Genomic DNA, 25,638 nt, shown 5'->3' with positions numbered 1-25,638 from the left:
AATGCTGAATTATTTAAGACACGGTATTCAGTAGTCACACAGTTCATGGGGCAGGGACGAGAACCAACACGCTGGAATGACGCACCTGAATTATACATCAAAATCACTGTGGCAAATTGTTCTCCAATTATTCTTGAGAAAAACACTGCATGAGTTAAAAGCTAAAAAGCTTTGCTTAAAAAAACCTGTGTGAACAGGATAAGCTTAGACCCTCCAAAGCCGGATTAAAAACTGGCCAAGCAAAACAAATGAGAAAAACTGGTTAAACTTTTCAAATATACTAAATTATGTCAAATATATTATACCCAGGCAGTTTAGCAGAATAAAGCATTAAATTGTACTTAGTAGACATAGTCATTATATTTATTTTCTTAACTACTTCACAGTAGGCTGATTAATCTGTTTGGATAAAGAATGACCTGAAAGCAATGCTGACTGAGTGGAAGGTAAAGAAAGCAAACATTCCCAGCCAATTTTTCATGAACATGGATTATACAGTTTAATGCAGACCCAAGGCCAAACATTTTTAGGGGGCAGGTTTTACTTCCAGTACAGATTCTCTTCAAGTGAGATCATAAAAATACAATACAAAGTGATGAACCCAAAATACATGCAGCAGGCCACACTAACACACACGCCTCCCGACGAGGGACAGCAGCAGCTAAAGCCAGTATCGCTAGGGCTCATCGTGGGAACCGAATCGTCAGGTACAAGGAACTAGAACAGACTGAAGACAGGGAGCATCACTCCTCAGCACTCAAGGCTGATCTGATTATTTCAATGACCAAAATAATCCCCGTGAGAAATCCAGCGTGACCGTGGATGGGCTCACTATCCTATGCTCACACCCGATGCGCAAAGATTAACAGTTTGAGCCATCTCTGCGAGTTATGGAAAACACTGCTGGAAATGAATGCTAGAGGAAGAACTGCTTTCAAACAACAATGGATACTCTGAAAGGACAGGCTAACATTTAACTTTCAAATCTGAAATTAACGTGAAGCAGTGGGGCCTGGTGCAGGATGTGTGTACCTCTGAAGTGAGTCAGAGTACAGCCTTGATTGCCCAGTGATATAACGGCAACAGTGCTCGAACTTAAAAACTCCTCAAGATTTTAAGAGCACCCTAAAATTATGATACAGAAGAGCAATCCTGAAACGACTTTGGTCGGCATGAGCTACCAATAAGCTGCACTGAAAGCCCGCTGGACGTGCAGGTGGAAGGCTCACGGCCCAAAGACCTCCGGTTGCCCTTTGACCCCACTGTCCGATGAATCTATAACATTTCTAGTAGGAAAGACATATCAAGGGCTTTTAATTATTGGGCAGTACTGAGACAAAATGAAAATTTTTTAGGGCTACACGTTTATAATCTTTTAGGTATTTAGGGCTATTCCTTCATCCATCTTATTTTTAGCTGTTTCCAAAGTTATCAAATTAATATCTCTGAAAGAAAAGAACAAATTACTATAGAGCTCAAAAGATGTACTCTAATACGATTATTTTGAGAGCTGACTACAGAGTAGTCTGTTAGTTATAATACTGGGGCAGCAAGTTATCAAGGCACTTCAGAACTCTGGGAAATTCTTTTGTTCACCTTAACAGGCAACTGGTAATCTTGGATCCTCAAAAAGTATGTACAGAAATATGTGTACCCTTTAGCAGAAAAAAAAAATTTCCTGCACTGACAGGCTTTACTGGCCCTTTCAGGCACTAGCGAAGCATCCATGTGCCAATAACATGAGCTAAGGAATGCAGCAGGTGCCCGGAGTGCGACGTCTGCAGGCGCAGGGAGCTGATGCTCGCTTCCTCTGAACAAGCTTCGAAGAGCTGGTCCTGCAGGGCTGCTGACAGTTTCTGCTCTCATACACTGTAAAACAGCATCGGGAATGTTTAACAAGCTTGTCCCTTATGCCGCCTTGAATGACAGAAGAAGCCCATTACGTGCTACATGCAGACATTTTTGCTTATTTTAGCATAACCTGATAATTGGTAATTTCCACTTCTTTTCATTATCTTACCATGGGTGTGGGTGTTTCCTTTTTTTTTCAAGGTCCATTAACTTCATTTAAATGTTCCCATCCTTAGTAATTTCTAAGGGAAATTCTAAGTTTAGATTTTACAAACAAAAACAACTTGAAGGTATCAGCTGGTGTTTTATCCCTTCTTCAATGCAGTCTCAAAGGTGTTTTTGCTATTCATTTTCATAATTTTATTATGTCATACACAAAAATAAGACTCCCCCTCTAAATGCAGAGTACAGGAGAAAATACACTGTATTTCAGACAAAAAATGTTTATGAAAAAACCCACCATCCAAAAAAACAAAAAGACTCCCACCCTATTAAATTGGGTGGAACCAACTGGGTTTTATAAATGAAAAAAATCCTTTTGCTTTATTTAGCATAATAAAACATTTCATTGTACTGCGTTTGTGCTTGGACCTTACTTCTATTTAACCAAAAATTTCCCCCTTCCTCATAACTGTCCTGGTATTTATTATGTAAGGTTATGTCTATTCTAGATTCTGAAATATCTGCATTTTAATGCTTGAACCTATTAAAACTTTCAAAAGCTGCCCCTATTCCATTTTCTGATTTTAAAAAAAAAACAACAGAAAACCACACCACAACATAGTGATCCAAATGGAAAAGTTAGTATGTCGTAATATTTGTTTTTCAACATCAAAAGCAGCAGAGATACTGAATTTGCTTAAATCATAAATACTGAGATTGACATATGCATGTATAAATCACATCCAGGCTCAACAAACTGAACGCTCTCTATAAATACACAGACATATATATAAAGTGCAGAAGAAGAATGATCAACCGTGGGCTCTCTGGCGTTTCAGTACTCCCATTCATCGGATTTCAAGTCGAGATAGCTGAGAATATTCTGTGCAAGCTTCACTGCCTGCTTCCGGGCAGCCTTACACTTCTCCTCTCCCTGTGGGTCAACGGCGTCCAGGGCAAGCAGCTGCTTGGTGAGCAGCTCCTCCAGCCGGATGTAGTTCTTATCATTTCGACTGCCATCAAATGAGAGAACTTCCCCCTGGATGTCTGACAAGTTTCCCAGGACGCTCCAGACCGCTTTGTGTGAGGGGTGCTCCTCACAAACAAACAGCTTTCTCTTCTCGAGGGCTTCCTTCAAGTCGATGTAAGTGATGAGGGTCTGAACTTCGATCACCGCTCTTCTCCTGGCTTCCCGGATGCAGGGGTTTTTTTCAAGGCTTACCTCATCCAACTGTCCAATCAAACCCTGCAGCTCTGTTTTGGAGCTCAGGTACCATTCTGAAGGATTCTGTGCTTCAAGAAGTTCGTTTTTTATTTCTCTCATTCTCTTGAGGACCTGTTCTATTTTTAAAATGGAATGATTCTGCCCCAGGTCAAACGCACGAGTGCTATCTGCTTCCTCTTCTAAATCCAAGTACTTCAATAACTGGTTGATATCTTCCACGACCTCCTTCCGGTAATTTCTGATTTCTGTGCGGCCGCACACGTCTAAAGCATCCAGATCGGCCATCAGCCCCGAGAGCACACAAGATAAGTGCCTGCAAGTCTCATCACTGTTCACTCCCATAAGAAGGGCAATCAGAGTGCCTCTGGTCTTGTTCACGTCACACAGCACAGAGTTAATTTTGGCAACTGAGGGATGCGCGTCCTCAGAAAGCGGCAGGGAAGGCTGCTTTTTCACGCAGTCCTCGATAATCTCTTGCACTGCACAGATTTTGGTTAAAGTGTAATACCGTGCTTTCCGCAAGGAGATCTTGCCTCCAGTTTTAACATGTGTCAGCCTCAAAATGACATCCTGGATGCCTTCTTCAAACTCATCAGTTACACAGTTGCCTCCACTATAAAATGGCACAATCTTCTCTTTCACTAGGGACTGGGCTTCTTTAAAAATGTTCTCTATTTCGATCCTGTGTGGGTGGTTTGCATTCTGCTCCAACTCTTTGAGAAGACGCTCTGTCTCTTGTGCTGCCCTCTTCCTAGCTTGCTGAATATCTCCTTTTCCTTCAGTATCTACCGAGTCTATTTCAAAAAGTTGTCTTGTTAGAATCCTCTCCAGTTTCTTGTAATTCTTGTCGTCTGACAGACCGCTGAAACCAATTACTTGCTGTTCTATGCTTTTTACCTCCTTTTGGATTTCCTGAAGCCTAGTAATAGAAGGATGTTGGTTTCCCATCTCCATACTTTTGTTGTGTTCAGTTTCACAAGCACTAAAAGATGACAAACACGATAACTTATTACACCACAAAGCCTGCAGAATGGTAATCATATATTAATTCATTCTACAAAGATATGCTTAAGAAATACGGCTTGTTATTGCGATCCCAAGAACAGTCAAGCTCAAGTACAGAAATTAGAGTGACTAATCAACTCCCTCTCCTGAAAACAACCTAAACGTGACAGTGATTGAGATCGGGGTTACTGCAGTGGGGAATATGAGCCAGAGCTCCGGACCTGGGAAATTCAGTTTCCTCAGTCATCAAAGAAAACGGCATATGCCTTCATAAGTATGCCACGAGGCTGAACCATCAGCTTGGAAAAAGCACAAGTACCTTAGGTCCTAACACTGGAAGCTGGTTTTTGGCAAGAGCAGGGCACCTCTGCGGAATGTGAAACAGCAGCTCTCCTAACCTTCCAGACGACGTGCGTTCACTGTAGCAACCCCACCAGGCCAAAGTGCTATGCCTAGTTTCAGGAAAAGGAACTAAACAAAAGGAGCTGAGCCAGTGAAACAAACACCAGGGGTTCGCAGACACTCCCAAAAGTCCCCGCTTCTACTTCCTCTCCACCCTTTAAGCACTTGTGTAAAGATACCCTGTTTCTCGCCCCGCCCTTTTCATACCTCACAAATCCTCCCTGCACAGGGATAAAATTCCACAGGGAAGGCGACTGGGGTTACGTGAAAGACACCACCTTGGGCTTCGGAGGCCTAGTACCCCCTGGGCCCTATCATGCTCCTCTCCTCCTCCAAACCACACCCCACGAGAATGAGACAACTATGACTAATTCATTCACCAGCCTCCCTTTAAGGGTCCAGAAGGGCTTAACGCATTTTTTTTTCTTTTTACGCTCTTTCACGGGAAGGGGATGGATGCTTAACCGAAACTAATCCCCTGTGGGTGGCCGAGCCCAGAACACGCCTCTGGAAGCCCAGAAGAGCAGGCTGCCTCTGCTGTTTCCTCCTCTCTCGCCCGGTCCTCCCAGCACTTTACCCAGCAGCGGTCTAAGCTGGTTTGGTCTTGGCTTCCCGTGGGTGAAGTGGCCAGATGGAAGATCGACCCTTTACGGGGTGCGGCACCGGAGCTGCATCCCTCTCCCCGTCCCGGCTAGGTCTGAACGGGGCAGCCAGTGAACGGGCCGGCGGTGGCAGCGGCAGCTACCGGCCGCAGCGGCCGCTCCGGGCGTCTCGCCCGGCCCCACGACGCGTCCGCCGGCCTGACCTCACAATGGCCCGTGGGGGGAGGGGACGGCCGCGCTCTGCCGGGCCAGGGGAGCCGGCGAGAAGGGAGGGAACTCGGGCCCGGCCGGCTGCGGGGAGCCCGGCTCCGAAACCAGGCCCGGCCGCGTCTGACCCGGGGCGGGGGTGGCGCCCCGGGACAGGAGTCGTCCGCTGGCAGCCCGCGCCGAGGGAGGCCGCGCGCGCCCCCCCTCCCCCCCGCGGAGGCCTCCACCCTCGCTCACCTGCGCAGTCCGCGCCATCGCACGCTTCGCCGCCAAGGCCCCTCAGTCCTGCAGTCGCCGTGACCGGCAGCTCCGTCCCCGGGCCGAACACACCCCGCCCTGGGAAAACGTCCTCCGGCGTCCGCGCTGCACCTCGACCCTTGCTGAGCTCGCCGCTAGCCGCCTACCGCAATCCCCTGGAATGCCCGCGCCCGAGGAGCTGCCACCCGGGCGCGCTCGCGCCGTTCGGCCGCCCACGCAACCTGTCACATGCCGGGCTAGTTCATGGTCGGCCGAGTAGTCCCCTCCCGCGGACTTTGCGACAGTGCCGTAAGGCAGCCCCTCGCACCGTCGCGACTCCGCTGTGCGTGCGGTAGCCGCCGGACGGCAGCTATGGCGGCCTTGCGGCCCCCGAGGAGGTTCCTTCTTCCTCTCTGCCGCGCCTTCTCCGGCGGCGGCTGCCAGCTCGTCCCCGAGCGCGGCGGTGAGCGCAGGGATGCCGCGCCGAGCCGGGTGAGCGTGGTTCCCGGAAAGGTTGGGCCGGGAGTGACCGCGAGGGGCGACAGACCCGAGCCGCACCCCTCAGGGACACACGTGGGCGCTCACCTGCGTTGCCGCACTGGCGGCCTCGGCTGAGCTACCCGGGAGCAGGGTCCCCGACCCGGCACGGGCCTGGCGCGGAGCAGCGTACGCGGCGTGGGGGGACGGGCGGGTGGAGAGTCGGGAGGCCCCGGAGCCCCCAAGTGTCGTGCGTCGCCGCCACCCCGGGGCTGTTGGCAGAACTTCTGTTGAGTAGAGTCAGTTAGGAAGTTTATACGTACCTTATTTCTTGTCGAGGGTAATTAGTCTTTACATTTAAAGAGCTGTTGATAAGCACAGCGTGTGTGTGTGTTCGCGCGCGCTTGGCCCCTCGTTCAAATTATTAGTGCTTTTCGTCAAGTGATGACAAACTATCGTCATATCTTGTAGGACTTCACGTTGAACGCTTTTTCTGGTTTGGAAACTGTGTGTGCATATATGCGTGTTACAGACCAAAGATGCACAAAGATGAATATCTTTAGCAGCAAGGGGTGGCGAGCAGTTTTTATAAATTGCACTGCTTTGGGGCAGGATGTTTTGTTTGAGGGAGCCGTAGGCCTTCATTCCAACTGTCACATGAAAATTTGGACTAACGGTGTGGAATGGACTGCAGATAGAATATTTAAACGAAGCCTAAAAATACTGGACCTCCCTGGCGGTCCAGTGCGTAAGACTCCGCGCTTCCATTGCAGAGGATGCGAGTTCTATCCCTGGTCGGGGAAGTTCCGCATGCCGCGCTGTGCAGCCTGCCCCCGCCCCCCACCAAAAAAAAAAAAAAAAAGCATACAAAAACTAACGTTTCATTTGCCAGCAGGCTAAGGAGCGAGGCTGGCAAGCATCCTTTAAACGATAATTAAAGAAGGGTAAAAAGAGCTTATTAAGAATTCCAAAACGTGCCTGCCTGTAAATTTTCATTTATTTTGGTCTGTTGCTATTAGCATGCTTTTATAAATGCAGCTTTGAAGTTCTGTCTGGTTTACAGTGTAAACAGGGAGTTACCAGGGCAACTGGGCGCCTAGACCCCAAGCCTCTGGCTCAGTTCCCTCATACCGTGGCCGCAGCCCTGACTTCTGTTCCTAGAACATAGAAACCCGCCAGCATCTCAGTCTTTGGGCAGAAAGATACTCAACAGGTATCTGAAAATGCTCTGGGAGGGCAAACAACATCAGCCAACAGCTGCCCCCACGGTGAGGACTTCGCCCAGCTTCGTTTGTGAACAAGTGCTGGAAAAAAGAACAGCACCCACACAGGGCTTTCTCTGTCGACATACAGCCTTTTGTTAAAGTAAGTCTTACTGTGGGTCTGATCCTCGGGATGAGACCTCTGCCTTTTGCAGTCCAAGTGACAAGGAGCCAGTGCTGCGTAGCTGTTGGACTGCCTACACCTGTGAAGGCGATGATGCCGACGAGGCTGAAAGTGGAGCAGCTGACCCATGAGTCAGACCTTCCCCGTTCTAGCCTTACGACTTGTGTTGTTTTTTATTTTATTATTTATTTATTTATTTATTTTGCGGTACACGGGCCTCTCACTGTTGTGGCCTCTCCCGCTGCGGAGCACAGGCTCCGGACGCGCAGGCTCAGCGGCCATGGCTCACGGGCGCAGCCGCTCCGCGGCATGTGGGATCCTCCCGGACCGGGGCACGAACCCACGTCCCCTGCATCGGCAGGCGGACTCTCAACCACTGCGCCACCAGGGAAGCCCTTGTTGTTTTTTAGAATGTGTTCCCCATTACGCTAGGTTTTGGATGGGACGTTGAAGAACAGTTCTTTCCTCAGGGCAATTTGTGTTTCCTATGTATTTGGCCCCGTCTTTGTGTGCTTCCTGAGCACACAGCCGGTTCTCCAGGTAATTAAATTCCTGCAGCAGAGAGAGATTGTTGTCTTTCAGGCTGTGATTTTAAATATTTTTTAAGGTCTTCTTAAAAGTCACAGGTCCTAAACCTTTTGTTTTCTTTATCTAAAGAGATATATTTTAATCCTGTATTTCTAGTTCACCCTATGTATTTTCTCATTCTTTGTTCTTCACTTGCGTTAAGGAGACCTGCTTTTAGGACCTACACAATTTATTTCCCTCTCTAATCTCTGGCTACCAGTTTATTATTATTATTATTTACTTATTTATTTTTTGGCCATGCCGTGCAGCTTGCGGGATATTAGTTCCCTGACCAGAGATTAAACCTGGGCCCTCAGCAGTGAAAGCGCAGAGTCCTAACCACTGAACGGCCAGGGAATTCCCTGGCTACTGTTTTTTAAAAAATAAATTTATTTATTTATTTCTGGCTGTGTTGGGTCTTTGTTGCTGTGCGTGGGCTTTCTCTAGTTGCGGCGAGAGGGGGCTACTCTTTGTTGCAGTGCGCGAGCTTCTCATTGTGGTGGCTTCTCTTATTGTGGAGCATGGGCTCTAGGCGAGCGGGCTTCAGTAATTGTGGCACACAGACTCAGTAGTTGTGGCACACAGACTTAGTTGTTCTGCAGCATGTGGAATCTTCCCAGACCAGGGCTCGAACCCGTGTCCACTGCATTGGCAGGTGGATTCTTAACCACTGTGCCACCAGGGAAGTCCCTGGCTACCGGTTTTTAATAGAAAAACATTATAGAACTTAGAGTTAAGCACCACTTTTCCTTCCAAACCCAGCTTAAACTGAGCTGTCAAATCAGGAGTTCTCTAGCTGCTTCGTACCTGCTTATTCCTTACCTTTGTTGTTTACGTCATTGGTTTACACCTTTGCCTGCACATTTGGAATGATCTGGAAGACTAGGAAATACCGGGGCCCACCCCCAGAGATTTTGATGTGATTGGTCTGGGATGCAGCCTGGGCATCAGGATATTTACTTATTTTCTTGATTTGTCTAGTTGTTTTCCCCCCAGCTCTGTTGAGATAAAACATAAGGATTCTCTCTCTTTTTTTTAAAAAAAATATTTATTTATTTATTTATTTTTGGTTGTGTTGGGTCTTCATTGCTGCACGTGGGCTTCCTCTAGTTGCGGTGAGTGGGGGCTACTCTTTGTTGTGGTGTGTGAGCTTCTTGTTGCGGTGGTTTCCCTTTTTGTGGAGCACGGGCTCTAGGTGTGTGGGATTCAGTAGTTGTGGCTCGAGGGCTCTAGAGCATAAGCTCAGTAGTTGTGGCGCACCTCTCCGTGTCATGTGGGATCTTCCTGGACCAGGGATCGAACCCCTGCATTGGCAGGCAAATTCTTAACCACTGTGCCACCAGGGAAGTCCAAACATCAGGATTCTTTTTTTGTTTTTAATTTATTTATTTATGGCTACATTGGGTCTTCATTGCTGTGCGCGGGCTTTCTCTAGTTACGGCGAGCGGGGGCTACTCTTGGTTGCAGTGCGCGGGCTTCTCATTGTGGTGACTTCTCTTGTTGTGGAGCACGGGCTCTAGGCGCGTGGGCTTCAGTAGTTGGGGCTTGCGGGCTCTGGAGCGCAGGCTGAGTAGTTGTGGCGCACGGGCTTAGTTGCTCCGCGGCATGTGAGATCTTCCCGGACCAGGGCTCCAACCCGTGTCCCCTGCGTTGGCAGGCAGGTTCTTAACCACTGTGCCACCAGGGAAGCCCCAAACATCAGGATTCTTAAGGGCAAGTCCAATAAGTTCACAAGTTCGGGAACCATGGTTACATTATATGCATTAATATTTGCTTATAGTCCTGAATTCCATTCACGTTTATACTGATAGTAAACGTTTATCAAGCACTTGCATGCACTGTTCTGAAAACTTTACATATTTTACCTTATTTAAGCCTCAAATTCTGTCCAGTAGGTGCTTTTATCATCCCCATTTTACAGATGAGATTGAATAATTACTTTTCAATAATTACTTACTTTTACAGTAAGATTAAACAATTTCAAGATCATAATGCTTGCACATAAGGAATATACATGTTATAGTTCCTTTATCCAAAGGATAATGAATTAAAATTTTTCTTCTAGTAAATTTTAGATGAACAAAACAGGGAAACAGGCCCTCAGCATAGAGAGGTAATATTTGCAAGTAACAACAGATAATGGAACCACTGGTGTCACGTTTTGCTTACTTATTCATTAAGGAGAATGATCTCCAAAATCCCCAAGTTTAGATTTGGAATAAACCTCATAGGAAGAAGTTGAAACTCAGGATAGATGAGAAACTGGTGAGAGAGCCAGTCACCGAATTTTAAGGTTAACATGGCTATTTCTAGTATTTAAAAGGCTTTCAATAAATAGTTGGAAAACAAAGCTGCGGTGGGAGGACTTAAAAACCATGCAATTTAACTCTTTTATCATAAAGGTGAGGAAATTGGGACCCGGAGATGTAAAGTGACTTGCCTGCTAATCACAGAGCAGAGTCAGGATTGAAATCAATGTTTTCCCACTCAGTCCAGTGTTCTAACGCTACCAAATGCTTTTCCTTCACCTATTGAAACAATTACATGATATCCCCTTGTTCTGTTAATGTGGAGAATTACTTTGATTTATTGATTTTCTTTTTTTGTTACTTATGGGAAATTTAAAACATGTACAAAGATAGAAGAACATAAAAAATTGTTGTGTATCCAGTACCCTGCTTCTACAGTTATCCACTCATGGCTGTTTATTTCATCCTTAGCCCCATCCAGTCCCCCTTCCCAGATAATTTTATGCCAAATAGCAGACATATTTCATTTGTAAGTATTTCAGTATGTATCTTTAAAAGATACATAAATATATAAATATATATACATATGTATGTGTGTGTGTATATATATATATATAAAACGTAATACCATTGTCACACCTAAAAATATTATAATTCCTTAATCCCAGCAAATTTCCAATGTTCAAATTTCTTCAGTTGTCTTAGAAATGTCATAAATGTTTTCTTTTACAATTTGCTTGTATCAGCATCCAAATAAGGTCTACACATTGAGATTGATTAATATTCTTTTAGTTTTCTTTCAATCTATAGGGTTTGACTCTATCCCCTTCCTTTTTTTTGAATTTTTGAATTTTATTTATTTTTTTATACAGCAGGTTCTTATTAGTTATCTATTTTATACATATTAGTGTATATATGTCAATCGCAATCTCCCAATTCATCCCACCACCACCACCACCACCACCACCACCACCCCTCCACTTTCCCCCCTTGGTGTCCATACATTTGTTCTCTACATCTGTGTCTCTATTTCTGCCCTACAAACTGGTTATTCTGTACCATTTTTCTAGGTTCCACATATATGTGTTAATATACGATATTTGTTTTTCTCTTTCTGACTTACTTCACTCTGTATGACAGTCTCTAGATCCATCCACATCTCTACAAATGACCCCGTTTTGTTCCTTTTTATGGCTGAGTAATACTCCATTGAATATATGTACCACATCTTCTTTATCCATTCGTCTGTCGATGGGCATTTAGGTTGCTTCCATGTCCTGGTTGTTGTAAATAGTGCTGCAGTGAACATTGGGGTGCATGTGTCTTTTTTTTTTATCATCTTTATTGGGGTATAATTGCTTTACAATGGTGTGTTAGTTTCTGCTTTATAACAAAGTGAATCAGTTATACATATACATATGTTCCCATATCTCTTCCCTCTTGCGTCTCCCTCCCTCCCACCCTCCCTATCCCACCCCTCCAGGCAGTCACAAAGCACCAAGCCGATATCCCTGTGCCATGCGGCTGCTTCCCACTAGCTATCTACCTTACGTTTGTTAGTGTATATATGTCCATGCCTCTCTCTCGCCCTGTCACAACTCACCCTTCCCCCTCCCCATATCCTCAAGTCCGTTCTCCAGTAGGTCTGTGTCTTTATTCCTGTCTTACCCCTAGGTTCTTCATGACATTTTTTTCCTTAAATTCCATATATATGTGTTAGCATACGGTATTTGTCTTTTTCTTTCTGACTTACTTCACTCTGTATGACAGACTCTGGGTCTATCCACCTCATTACAAATAGCTCAATTTCGTTTCTTTTTATGGCTGAGTAATATTCCATTGTATATATGTGCCACATCTCTTTATCCATTCATGGGCACTTAGGTTGTTTCCATCTCTGGGCTATTGTAAATAGAGCTGCAATGAACATTTTGGTACATGACTCTTTTTGAATTATGGTTTTCTCTGGGTATATGCCCAGTAGTGGGATTGCTGGGTCATATGGTAATTCTATTTTTAGTTTTTTAAGGAACCTCCATACTGTTCTCCATAGTGGCTGTATCAATTTACATTCCTACCAACAGGGCAAGAGGGTTCCCTTTTCTCCACACCCTCTCCAGCATTTGTTGTTTGTAGATTTTCTGATGATGCCCATTCTAACTGGTGTGAGGTGATACCTCATTGTAGTTTTGATTTGCACTTCTCTAATAATTAGTGACGTTGAGCAGATTTTCATGTGCTTCTTGACCACCTGTATGTCTTCTTTGGAGAAATGTCTGTTTAGGTCTTCTACCCATTTTTGGATTGGGTTGTTTGTTTCTTTAATATTGAGCTGCGGGGCTTCCCTGGTGGCGCAGTGGTTGAGAGTCCACCTGCTGATGCAGGGGACACAGGTTCGTGCCCTGGTCCGGGAAGATCCCACATGCCGTGGAGCGGCTGGGCCCGTGAGCCATGGCCGCTGAGCCTGCGCGTCCGGAGCCTGTGCTCCGCAACGGGAGAGGCCACAACAGTGAGAGGCCCGCATACTGCAAAAAAAATTGAGCTGCATGAGCTGTTTGTATATTTTGGACATTAATCCTTTGTCCATTGATTCGTTTGCAAATATTTTCTCCCATTCTGAGGGTTGTCTTTTTGACTTGTTTGTAGTTTGCTTTGCAAAAGCTTTTAAGTTTCATTAGGTCCCATTTGTTTATTTTTGTTTTTATTTCTGTTACTCTAGGAGGTGGATCAAAAAAGATCTTGCTGGGGCTTCCCTGGTGGCGCAGTGGTTGGGAGTCTGCCTGCCCATGCAGGGGACACGGGTTTGTGCCCCGGTCTGGGAAGACCCCACATGCTGCGGAGCGGCTGGGCCCGTGAGCCATGGCCGCTGAGCCTGCGCGTCCGGAGCCTGTGCTCCGCAACGGGAGAGGCCACAACAGTGAGAGGCCCGCGTACCGCAAAAAAAAAAAAAAAAAAAAGATCTTGCTGTGATTTGTGTCAAAGAGTGTCCTTCCTATGTTTTCCTCTAAGAGTTTTATAGTGTCTGGTCTTACATTTAGGTCTCTAATCCATTTTGAGTTTATTTTTGTGTATGGTGTTAGGGAGTGTTCTAATTTCATTCTTCTACATGTAGCTGTCCAGTTTTCCCAGCACCACTTATTGAAGAGACTATCTTTTCCCCACTGTATATACTTGCCTCCTTTGTCATAGATTAGTTGACCATAGGCGCGTGGGTTTATCTCTGGGCTTTCCATCTTATTCCATTGATCTATGTTTCTGTTTTTGTGCCAGTACCATATTGTCTTGATTACTGTAGCTTTGTAGTATAGTCTGAAGTCAGGGAGTCTGATTCCTCCAGCTCCATTTTTTTCCCTCAAGACTGCATTGGCTACTCGGGGTCTTTTGTGTCTCTCTACAAATTTTAAGATTTTTTTGTTCTAGTTCTGTAAAAAATGCCACTGGTAATTTGATAGGGATTGCATTGAATTTGTAGATTGCTTTGGGTAGTATAGTCATTTTCACAATATTGATTCTTCCAATCCAAGAACATCGTATATCTCTCCATCTCTTTGTGTCATCTTCGATTTCTTTCATCAGTGTCTTATAGTTTTCTGAGTACAGGTCTTTTACCTCCTTGGGTAGGTTTATTCTTAGGTATTTTATTCTTTTTGTTGCAATGGTGAATGGGATTATTTCTTTAATTTCTCTTTCTGATCTTTCATTGTTAGTGTACAGGAATGCAAGAGATTTCTCTGCATTAATTTTGTATCCTGCAACTTTACCAAATTCATTGATTAGCTCTAGTAGTTTTCTGGTGGCATCTTTAGGATTCTCTATGTATAGTATCGTGTCATCTGCAAACAGTGACAGTTGTACTTCTTCTTTTCCAATTTGTATTCCTTTTATTTCTTTTTCTTCTCTGATTGCCGTGGCTAGGACTTCCAAAACTATGTTGAATAAGAGTGGCGAGAGTGGACATCCTTGTATTGTTCCTGATCTTAGAGGAAATGCTTTCAGTTTTTCACCATTGAGAGTGATGTTTGCTGTGGGTTTGTCATATATGGCCTTTATTATGTTGAGATAGGTTCCCTCTATGCCCAGTTTCTGGGGAATTTTTATCATAAATAGGTGTTGAATTTTGTCAAAAGCTTTTTCCGCATCTATTGAGATGATCATATGGTTTTTATTCTTCAATTTGTTAATACGGTGTATCACATTGATTGATTTGCATATATTGAAGAATCCTTGCATCCCTGGGATAAATCCTACTTGATCATGGTGTATGATCCTTTTAATGTGTTGTTGAATTCTGTTTGCTAGTATTTTGTTGAGGATTTTTGCATCTATATTCATCAGTGATATTGGTCTGTAATTTTCTTTTTTTTGTAGTATCTTTGTCTGGTTTTGGTATCAGGGTGATGGTCCTCACAGAATGAGTTTGGGAGTGTTCCTTCCTCTGCAACTTTTTGGAAGAGTTTGAGAAGGATGCGTGTTAGCTCTTCTCTAAATGTTTGATAGAATTCACCTGTGAAGCCATCTGGTCCTGGATTTTTGTTTGTTGGAAGATTTATTTATTTATTTATTTATTTTGCGGCACGTGGGCCTCTCACTGCTGTGGCCTCTCCCGTTGCGGAGCACAGGCTCCGGACACGCAGGCTCAGTGGCCATGGCTCACAGGCCCAGCCGCTCTGCGGCACGCGGGATCCTCCCAGACTGGGACTCGAACCCGTGTCCCCTGCATTGGCAGGCAGATTCTTAACCACTGTGCCACCAGGGAAGCCCTAACTTCTCCTTTTTCATTTCTAGTTTTATTGATTTGAGTTCTCTCCCTCTTTTTCTTGATGAGTCTGGCTAAAGATTTATCAATTTGTTTATCTTTTCAAAGAACCAGCTTTTAGTTTTATTGAACTTTGCTATTGTTTTCTTTGTTTCTATCTCATTTATTTCTGCTCTGATCTTTACGATTTCTTTCCTTCTACTAACTTTGGGTTTTGTTTGTTCTTCTTTCTCTAGTTCCTTTAGGTGTAAGGTTAGATTGTTTATTTGAGATTTTTCTGTTTTTTTGAGGTAGTTTTGTATTGCTATAAACTTCCCTGTTAAAACTGCTTTTGCTGCATCCCATAGGTTTTAGATCGTCGTGTTTTTGTTGTAATTTGTCTGTAGGTATTTTTTTATTTTCTCTTTGATTTCTTCAGTGATCTGTTGGTTATTTAGAAAGGTATTGTTTAGCCTCCATGTGTTTGTGTTTTTTTTTGTTTTTTTTTGTTTTTTTTGCGGTACGCGGGCCTCTCACTGTTGTGGCCTCTCCCGTTGCGGAGCACAGGCTCCGGACGCGCAGGCTCAGCGGCCATGGCTCACGGGCCCAGCCGCTCCACGGCATGTGGGATCTTCCTGGACCGGGGCACGAACCTGTGTCCTCTGCTTCGGCAGGCGGACTCTGAACCACTGCGCCACCAGGGAAGCCCGTGTTTGTGTTTTTTACCTTTTTTTCCCTGTAATTGATTTCTAATCTCATAGCATTGTGGTCGGAAAAGGTGCTTGATATGATTTCAATGTTCTTAAATTTACCAAGGCTTGATTTGTGACCCAAGATGTGATCTATCCTGGAGAATGTTCTGTGTGCACTTGAGAAGAAAGTGTAATCTGCTGTTTTTGGATGGAATGTCCTATAAATATCAATTAAATCTCTCTGGTCTATTGTGTCATTTAAAGCTTGTGTGTCCTTATTAATTTTCCGTTTGGATGGTCTGTCCATTGGTGTAAGTGAGGTGTTAAAGTTCCCCACTATGATTGTGTTACTGTCGATTTTCTCTTTTGTAGCTGTTAGCAGTTGCCTTATGTATTGAGGTGCTCCTATGCTGGGTGCATATATATTTATAATTGTTATATCTTCTTCTTGGATTGATCCCTTGATCATTATGTAGTGTCCTTCCTTGTCTCTCGTAACATTCTTTAGTTTAAAGTCTATTTTATCTGATATGAGTATAGCTACTCCAGCTTTCTTTTGATTTCCACTTGCATGGAATATCTTTTTCCATCCCCTCACTTTCAGTCTGTATGTGTCTGTAGGTCTGAAGTGGGTGTCTTGTAGACAGCATATATATGGGTCTTGTTTTTGTATCCATTCAGTGAGCCTGTGTCTTTTGGTTGGAGCATTTAATCCATTCACGTTTAAGGTAATTATCGATATGTATGTTCCTGTTATCATTTTGTTAATTGTTCTGGGTTTGTTTTTGTAGGTCCTTTTCTTCTCTTGTGTTTCCCACTTAGAGAAGTTCCTTTAGCATTTGTTGTAGAGCTGGTTTGGTGGTGCTGAATTCTCTTAGCTTTTGCTTGTCCGTAAAGCTTTTGATTTCTCCATCGAATCTGAATGAGATCCTTGCCAGGTAGAGTAATCTTGGTTGTAGGTTCTTCCCTTTCATCACTTTAAATATATTATGCCACTCCCTTCTGGCTTGTAGAGTTTCTGCTGAGAAATCAGCTGTTAACCTTATGGGAGTTCCCTTGTATGTTATTTGTCGTTTTTCCCTTGTTGCTTTCAATAATTTTTCTTTGTCTTTAATTTTTGTCAATTTGATTACTATGTGTGTCGGCATGTTTCTCCTTGGGTTTATCCTGCCTGGGACTCTCTGCACTTCCTGGACTTGGCTGGCTATTTGCTTTCCCATGTTAGGGAAGTTTTCGACTATAATCTCTTCAAATATTTTCTCGGGTCCTTTCTCTCTCTCTTCTCCTTCTGGCACCCCTATAATCCGAATATTGTTGTGTTTAATGTTGTCCCAGAGGTCTCTTAGGCTGTCTTCGTGTCTTTTCGTTCTTTTTTCTTTATTCTGTTGCACAGCAGTGAATTCCACCATTCTGTCTTCCAGGTCACTTATCTGTTCTGCCTCAGTTATTCTGCTATTGATCCCTTCTGGTGTATTTTTCATTTCAGTTATTGTATTGTTTATCTCTGTTCGTTTGTTAATTCTTCTAGGTGTTTGTTCTTTAATTCTTCTAGTGTTTGTTAAACATTTCTTGCATCTTTTCGGTCTTTGCCTCCATTCTTTTTCCGAGGTCCTGGATCATCTTCACTATCATTATTCTGAATTCTTTTTGGAAGGTTGCCTATCTCCACTTCGTTTAGTTGTTTTTTCTGGGGTTTTATCTTGTTCCCTCATCTGGTACAAAGTCCTCTGCCTTTTCGTTTTGTCTTTCTGTGAGAGTGGTTTTCCTTCCACAGACTGCAGGATTGTAGTTCTTCTTGCTTCTGCTGTCTGCCCTCTGGTGGATGAGGCTATCTAAGAGGCTTGTGCAAGCTTCCTGATGGGAGGGACTGGCGGTGGGTAGAGCTGGCTGTTGCTCTGGTGGGCGGAGCTCAGTAACACTTTAAACCGCTTGTCTGCTGATAGGGCTGGGTTCCCTCCCTGTTGGTTGTTTGGCCTGAGGCGACCCAGCACTGGAGCCTACCTGGGCTCTTTGGTGGGGCTAATGGCGGACTCTGGGAGGGCTCATGCCAATGAGTACTTCCCAGAACTGCTGCTGCCAGTGTCCTTGTCCCCACGGTGAGCCACAGCCACCCCCTGCCTCTGCAGGAGACCCTCCAACACTAGCAGGTAGGTCTGGTTCAGTCTCCTATGGGGTCGCTGCTCCTTCCCCTGGGTCCTGATGCACGCACTACTTTGTGTGTGCCCTCCAGGAGTGGAGTCTCTGTTTCCCCCTGTCCTGTTGAAGTCCTGCAGTCAAATCCCACTAGCCTTCAAAGTCTGATTCTCTAGGAATTCCTCCTCCCGTTGCCGGACCCCCAGGTTGGGAAGCCTGCCGTGGGGCTCAGAACCTTCACTCCAGTGGGTGGACTCCTGTGGTATAAGTGTTCTCCAGTTTGTGAGCCGCCCACCCAGCGGTTATGGGATTTGATTCTGTTGTGATTGTGCCCCTCCTACCGTCTCATTGCAGCTTCTCCTTTGTCTTTGGATGTGGGGTATCTTTTTTGGTGAGTTCCAGTGTCTTTCTGTCGATGATTGTTCAGCAGTTAGTTGTGATTCTGGTCCCATTCCTTTTTTTAAAGCAGTTTATCTGGGGCTGCTGAGGGGAGTCTGTCCTTTGGAGTTTCTCAGAGTCTGGATTTTGCTGATTGCGTCCCGTGGTGTAATTTAACGTGGTCCTCTGACCTGTGTGTTTCCTGTAAACAGACAGCTGCACTCTACAGCCTTGACCTCATGTGGATTTGACTTTTTTATTTCTGAGAAGACTGCTTCATTGGTTATTGATTTTCTGATGTTAAACCAACCTTGCACTCCAGTATAAAGCCAGCTTGGTCCTGATGCAATGGCCCTTTTGTGTACTGCTGAATTCAGTGTGCTGCTTTGTCTAGCATCCGTCTAGAATGACAGGCTGGGGGCGCCAACCCTCCAGAAGGGAAAGGCTTTCAGTTCCCATCCCAGGAGGGTTAGGACTCTAGACCAGGAAACACGCCGAGAACGCTGAATCTGGCCAACATTTGTTCCTTTCACTGTTGCCCATTGGTTTCCCCAGTGTCTGGCAGTGAAACTTTAACTCAGAGAGGAGCTTTGTGTTGTGTACAGGCACTTCTGGGAAGGAAGGCACTGGATAAAAAGGTCTCCCACTCCAAATCCCGGCTTCTAGAAGGACAGGCCCCAGGGTGGGAGTGTGCTGGCAGAGCTCTGGAGCCTTCTGCAAGGCAGAAGGGATGGAGAGCCAGGCTGGGCCTGCAGAGCTGAACAAGGAGAGGCCTGGTGTGGGGCTGCCCAGCCTGGCAGTTTACAGTTACAGAGAAAAAACTGGAAGGTTCATCACCACCCCACCCCCCAGTAATGAAAACCCAGTGTGACCAGTAAGAACATGCGTGGCCCTCCGCGGAGCTGCCAGGTCTGGCACGCCTTCCCACGCACATCCCTGCCCCTCCAGCCTCAGGAAGCTGTGCACTGTATGCTTTTGCTGGAAGAACCATGAATTATGGTAATTATTCAAACCTCAAAGGGATTCTTTCTTTTCCTCCCCCAAGCCCCTTCTTCTCCCTTTTAAATAGCAGTTCTTGGGTGAACAAAGGCAGAATATATGTTTATAGGGGAGAGTAGAAGGACTACTTCTGCCATAATTGAAGATGCAGTCTCTCAAATTATAGTGGAAAACTGAGGATGGTTGAAGGAGTTGGTTCACAGAGTTCACATATGAACTGTAAAGTAGTTTGTAAGAAATAACTAAAAGATGCGTATGGGAAGGTAACTGAATACCCCGGCTCCTTTGAGCTTGCCTTGTTACGCATGGGCAGCTGGGGTGGCTTCTTTAGCATTTCTTGATAGGGAACCTGTAAGAATAGATGGGGTACAGTTCTGGGAGATAGTAAGGCAGGTAAACAGGTGCAGTTAGGGTGGAACCTGCCCCTTTGTCTCCTTGCTGCTGGCAGAGCTGACGTCTCCAAGGGGTGTTGTGCAGCCTCCCCAGCTTGGAGGAGGGGAAGGAACCCCATCTTGCAACAGAAGTTCACAGCAGGGGACCCAGGCTGGCTCCGTTTCTGTCTCCACTCACTGGATCCCTTTGTGTGAATCACCTTCAATTTCTAAGAATATCTGAATACAACAGATGCAAAGGCTGTGTGGGAAAAGTCCAGAAATACTTGCAGAAAAGTAGGGTTTTTTTCTTAAAAGCTTTTTTAAAAGAAAAGGAAAATGTGGTAACCATATATTATTCTTAGAATGATGGATAAAACATTAAAGATCTATGTGTTACGGTCCTGCCTTTTTTTTTTTTTTTTTTTTTTTGCGGCACCCGGGCCTCTCACTGTTGTGGCCTCTCCCGTTGCGGAGCACAGGCTCCGGACGCGCAGGCTCAGCGGCTATGGCTCACGGGCCCAGCCGCTCCGCGGCATGTGGGATCCTCCCGGACCGGGGCACGAACCCGTGTCCCCTGCATCGGCAGGCGGACTCTCAACCACTGCGCCACCAGGGAAGCCCCTGCCTTTACTTTCTAAAAAGGATTTTTAAGTCAGTCTAGTATCAAGTCAGTATATTTCAACCCTGCTGGCGAGGAGCATAGTTTCAGGTCTTAGGTAGCAGATCAGGATGCCTTTCTGCTAGTGGGGCCCTATCACTTTCACACACGAAGGATGAGTTCAGTCCCTTCTTGGGGACTTGCTGGCCCTTCATTTAGAACTTTCCACTCTACGGCTCAGCTTTGCTTCCCAGTGACAACAAGAGAGACACTCTTTAGAAGAACTAGACAAAAGTAAAAATGGTCAAAGATAAAGATGTTTGAGTCTGCAAGAAGAAATGAAATAGCCATGCTGAACTGGTCAGTAGGGTGTAGTAGACCGGTGTGGAGTGTGAACTGGCCACGCAGAGGTGACAGCTACGCCTAGGCTTCTCCCCGTCTCCCTCTGTCCCTCTCCAGCAGCCGGTCAGCCTGGCTTTCCACTTCCCCTGCAGCTCTGACGTGTCCACCTGCAACAGTGCCTCCCTGTTCTTCCACCACGTGTAAGTCGTACTCCAGAACACTCAGCCACTCAATGTGCTTCTGCTTCTCTGATTATACAGCCTTTGAGAGTTTACCGGAAGACCTAGAAACTCGTCAAGAACTAGCAGTTACATAAGGAACACTCTTGGCGGTGATGGCTTCTGGCTCCCTCAGAACTTCTCAACATTCTGGTGCTAGTTATCAGTGATTGCCATATCGAGTTAAACTTTGCTAGGGACTTCCCTGGTGGTCCAGTGGTTGAGAATCCACCTGCCAATTCAGGGGGCGCGTGTTCTATCCGTGGTTGGGGAACTAAGATCCCGCATGCCACGGGGCAACTAAGCCCTCCTGCCACAGTTACTGAGCCCACGCGCTCTGGAACCCGTGTGCCACAACGAAAGATACCACATGCTGCAGCTAAGACCCGACACAGCCCAAAATAAATAAATTAAATAAATAAATATTTAAAAAAATCTTTGCTAGATGTTTCTCCACGAAATCGTTCACGTAAATCAAGCTTTTTGAAGATGAAGGGATTTCTCTGCATAAGCGTAGAGAAAGTGAACAGGAAAGATTTTTAACAACTGGGAAGAACATTCCTCCAACAAGTGCTTGTTACAACCAGAGAGATGCAGTTTCTGCCCCCATGGGCTTGCAGTCTAGTGGGGGAAACATGTGTTTCCTCACGTCACCAGGGGGCTCAGGATGCCCTGGAGATGCGCCATGGAGCCTGAAGCCAGTGAAGGGGACGAGATGAGAGGGATTCAGGGAGGACATAAGTAGAGTTCCCGAGGATGGTCAGAAATCAGCTGTCCTGTTATTAAAGGAAGTTCCGGTGGGTGGACGGGGAAGCAGAGATGGGGCAGGCCTGGCCTGCTAGACCACAGTGAGGATTTTAGACTTTATCCTGAGGGTAATGAGTAGTCACTGACGGTTTTTAAGGAAAGAAGTAGCACGGTTAGGTTGAATGATTTGGAGCGATCGCTCTGGCTGCAGTCTGGAGAATCGGTGGGTGTAGGGTGGGCCTCTGGAGGCAGTTGGAGCTGCACGCACTAGCTGACTGCAGAATTGAAGTGGAGCCTTCAGCCTGCCGCGGAAGCCCGAGGCCCGGGGCAGCTGGCACAGGAGGTAGTCGGAGCCGCTGCAGGTGCAGCTGTTTGAACCCTTCAAGGGCCTGGTGGGAGGGTGCCAGAGTTAAGTGCTGCTTGGGCCTGGAAATCTGTAAGCTTATTCCCTGGGCCACAGAGAAGAAGGCTTCTCAAAAGATAGTACTTGACTCCCTTTAACTTTCATCAGCTGTAGGCTCTTGCATCTTCTGCAGCTGTGAGAAAAATTCATCTTAATAAAAATGTTTGCATCAATCATGAAATAAGCTAGCATGAAGCACGGAGAAGGTTTTAGTTCTAGCAGCTTCTTCTCCAGAAGTCTGAAGGTAATAAAAGAAAAAGTAAAATAAAGTATTGGAAGCAGCAGAGCCTGCTAATATTCATTGCTCAGAAATGAGGCTAATTAGAATTCTTACGGCAAAAACTGCACACAGAGAATTTTAGAAAATATTTAAAAAAATTTCTTTTCCTTACTAGTTTTCTAATATACACACACCTTATATCTGCTTGTTTCTAGATGACAATAACTACAGGAAACAAACTTTTTTTATTATGTTGATAATTTTGGACGTTCTATTAAGTTTCTTCTATATCCTCATAAATATCTTTAGGAAAATTAAAAACATTTTTAGGCATTTAAACTAATGGTGTAAATTTTAGCTCTCTAAAGAGTACTGAAGGGACTTCCCTGGTGGTCCAGTGGCTAAGGCAACGCGCTCCCAATGCAGGGAGCCCGGGTTCGATCCCTGGTCAGCTAACTAGATCTCTCACACTGCAACTAAGAGCCAGCACAGCCAGATAAACCTTTTTTCAAATAAAAATAAATAAATAGTACTAAACGGTAACGAAATAAGCCACCCCGAAATAGGCCACTTTGGCATAAAGATTATTTTGAGCTAAAAGCACTTGAAAGACAGCAGGTGCAAGGAGGGCACTGTGACCCCGCCCCCTTTTCTTCCTTTAGGCAGGAGATAAACCTCCCGCGTGAAAGCTGCCTTTCGCAAATCAGGAACAAAATGTGTTCTTATCACCAGAGAGCGAAAGAGGTCTGTGCAAACGGGTCTTGGTAAAATAACTCTTACCTTCCTTTAGTCTCCCCATAGATTTTAGTCCTTCTTCCACAGTGGCTACTTTTTGTTCAGCCTGGTATATAGGCAGTTGGGCCTCTCTGCTTTTTGGGGTCTTCATTTTCCTATGGGTGCTCCCATGTGTACATTTAAAAATCTATATTGTTTTCTTTTTTTAATCTGTTTTATGTTAGTTTGACTCTCAGGACTGTTTAGAGACTCTCAGAGAGGAGAGGAAGAGTTTGCCTCCTTTACTAAAGGTTGGATTATAACTATCTCTGCTTCTGAGGTTATTTGCATCTATTTCTACCATACCTATATGGCAGAAGTAACATATAATGTTATTTCTGCACATCTTTTCCCAACTCCTTGTTCAGTAACATCACGTTGCTAGCTTGAAGTTGTCCATGGTGGAAGTCATTGCACTATGGAAATTGGCAGATTTTCCAAATCAGGGCTTGACTTACTGTTTTGTTGATGGTCCAGACTTAGGAAAGTGAAGGATGAAATGTTAGTACACTTGACCCTTGAACAATGCGTGTTTGAACTTCGCAGATCCACTTACGCTCAGATTTTTTTCTGTAGTACTATATACTCTCAGGTTGGTTCAGTCTGCAGATGTGGCACCTCTGATATGGAGGGCCGACTGTAAAGTTGTATGCAGATTTTTGACTGTATGGAGGGTCGTCACCCCGACCCCTAAGTTGTTTGAGGGTCAACTGTAATGTGGGTTAAATTAAGAAGTATATCTTGGGACTTCCTGGTGGTCAAGTGGTTAAGACTCCATGCTCACAATGCAGGGGCCCGGGTTCGCTCCCTGGTCAGGGAACTAGATCCCGTGTGCCACAACTAAGACCCGGCACAGCCAAATAAATAAATAAATACTAAAAAAAAAAAAAAAGTAGTGTATCTTGTCGGTTGACATCATATTGTGAATAAACCAAATTGAGAAAATATTCTTCCAGTATTTGAAAGCTGTTATCCATTTCACCAAAGAAATCATTTGTGGACTTCCCTGGTGGCGCAGCGGTTAAGAGTCCGCCTGCCAATACAGGGGACATGGGTTCAAGCCCTGGTCTGGGAAGATCCCACATGCTGCGGAGCAACTAAGCCTGTGTACCACAGCTAGTGAGCGTGCACTCTAGAGCCCATACGCCTAGAGCCCGTGCTCCTCAACAAGAGAAGCCACCGCAATGAGAAGCCCGTGCACCGCAACAAAGAGTAGCCTCCGCTTGCCACAACTAGAGAAAGGCAGCATGCAGCAACGGAGACCCAACGCAGCCAAAAATAAATAAATAACAAAAGAAAATCATTTGTGTCCTTGACAAATAGGTGAGGTCAGTAGGTCTTGTTCACCCTTAATTAATTAATTACAAAAAAAAAACATTTGTGTCCTTGACAAATAGATGAGGTCAGTAGGTCTTGTTCACTCTACTTTTTTTTTTTTTAATTAATTTATTTATTTTTGGCTGCGTTGGGTCTTCATTGCTGCACGCGGACTTTCTCTAGTTGCAGCGAGCGGGGGCTACTCTTTGTTGCGGTGTGCGGGCTTCTCATTGCGGTGGCTTCTCTTGTCGAGGAGTACGGGCTCTAGGCGCGCGGGCTTCAGTAGTTGCGGCACGCCGGCTCAGTAGTTGTGGCTCACGGACTCTAGAGCACAGGCTCAGTAGTTGTGGCAGACAGGCTTAGTTGCTCCGTGGCATGTGGGATCTTCCCTGACCAGGGCTCGAAGCTGTGTCCCCTGCATTGGCAGGCGGATTCTCAACCCCTGTGCCACCAGGGAAGCCCCCACCCTACTTCTTAATATCAAATCACCTTTGTGTCCTAAGTATTATACGCTTACTAATTAGTCACCTGCAACCAGGGTTTGGCTATTAATACCAAATTTAGCAAAAATCAGTGAAGGAACTGCAATGAGATACCACTTCATACCCGCTAGGATGGCTGTCATTTTAAAACATGGACAATAGCAGGTGTTGGTGGGAATGTAAAATGATGCAGCCACTTCGGAAAACAGTTCGGCAGTTCCTCAAAGTGTTAAACAGAGTCACCATATGACCCAGCAATGCTCCTCCTATATATACACCCAAGAGAATTGAAAACATATGTCCACACAAAAATCTGTACACAAATGTTCATAGCAGCATTATTTATGATAGCCAAAAAGTGGAAACAACCCGAATGTTCTCAGCTGATAAATGGATAAACAAAATGTGTTTATATCCACACTATGGACTGTCACTCAGCCATAAAAAGAAGTGAAGTATTGGCAACACATACTACAGCTTGGATGAACCTGGAAAACATGTTCGGTGAAAGAAGCCAGTCACAAAAGAGCACATTGTATGATTTCATTTACATGAAATATATAGAACAGGCAAATCCATGGAGTCGTGGTTGCCAGGGACTGGGGGAGGGGAAGAATGGGGAGTGACTGCTCTTGGGTACGGGGTTTCTTTCGGGGGTGATGAAAATGTTCCGGAATTAGTAATAATAGTTGCCCAGCTCTGTGAACATGCTAAAAACACTGAATTGTATACATTAAAAGGGTTAATTTTATAGTAATACTGTTTTTTAAAAAAATATTTATTTATTTGGCTATGTAGGGTCTTAGTTGCGGCATGTGGGATCTAGTTCCCTGACCAGGGATCAAACCCAGACCCC

General features: G+C 45.1%; 2 protein-coding genes across 3 annotated transcripts in view; one reads left to right on the top strand and one right to left on the bottom strand.

The window, feature by feature from the left end:
- Positions 1-275: 275 nt before the first annotated feature.
- On the bottom strand, positions 276-5,900 carry BAG5 (BAG cochaperone 5). 2 transcript variants are annotated; one of them, XM_082855363.1, is made up of 3 exons: positions 5,692-5,900; positions 2,831-4,220; positions 276-1,869 (listed from the first exon to the last, which is right to left on the bottom strand). In XM_082855363.1, exon 2 carries the CDS (start codon positions 4,190-4,192, stop codon positions 2,849-2,851), a length of 1,344 nt encoding a protein of 447 aa, XP_082711489.1. In that variant the 5' UTR covers positions 4,193-4,220; positions 5,692-5,900; the 3' UTR covers positions 276-1,869; positions 2,831-2,848. The 2 variants fall into 2 exon arrangements, with proteins under 2 accessions (XP_082711489.1, XP_082711488.1); XM_082855362.1 differs by having other exon boundaries at positions 276-4,220.
- Positions 5,901-6,063: 163 nt separating this feature from the next.
- The window catches only part of COA8 (cytochrome c oxidase assembly factor 8), a gene marked incomplete at its 5' end in the record, with an annotated part of 36,381 nt that continues 16,806 nt past the window's right edge, over positions 6,064-25,638 (top strand). Inside the window, one exon of the mRNA XM_082848290.1 lies at positions 6,064-6,183. Within this exon, the coding sequence (XP_082704416.1) occupies positions 6,064-6,183 (120 nt within the window). The remainder of the gene's footprint in view (positions 6,184-25,638) is intronic.

Source organism: Leucopleurus acutus (genome assembly GCF_964270905.1).
Source record: "Leucopleurus acutus genome assembly, chromosome: 1".
Taxonomy (NCBI): Eukaryota; Metazoa; Chordata; class Mammalia; order Artiodactyla; family Delphinidae; genus Leucopleurus; species Leucopleurus acutus.
The sequence above is the reverse complement of the archived record's forward strand: the minus strand, read 5'-3'. Positions and strand labels throughout refer to the sequence as shown.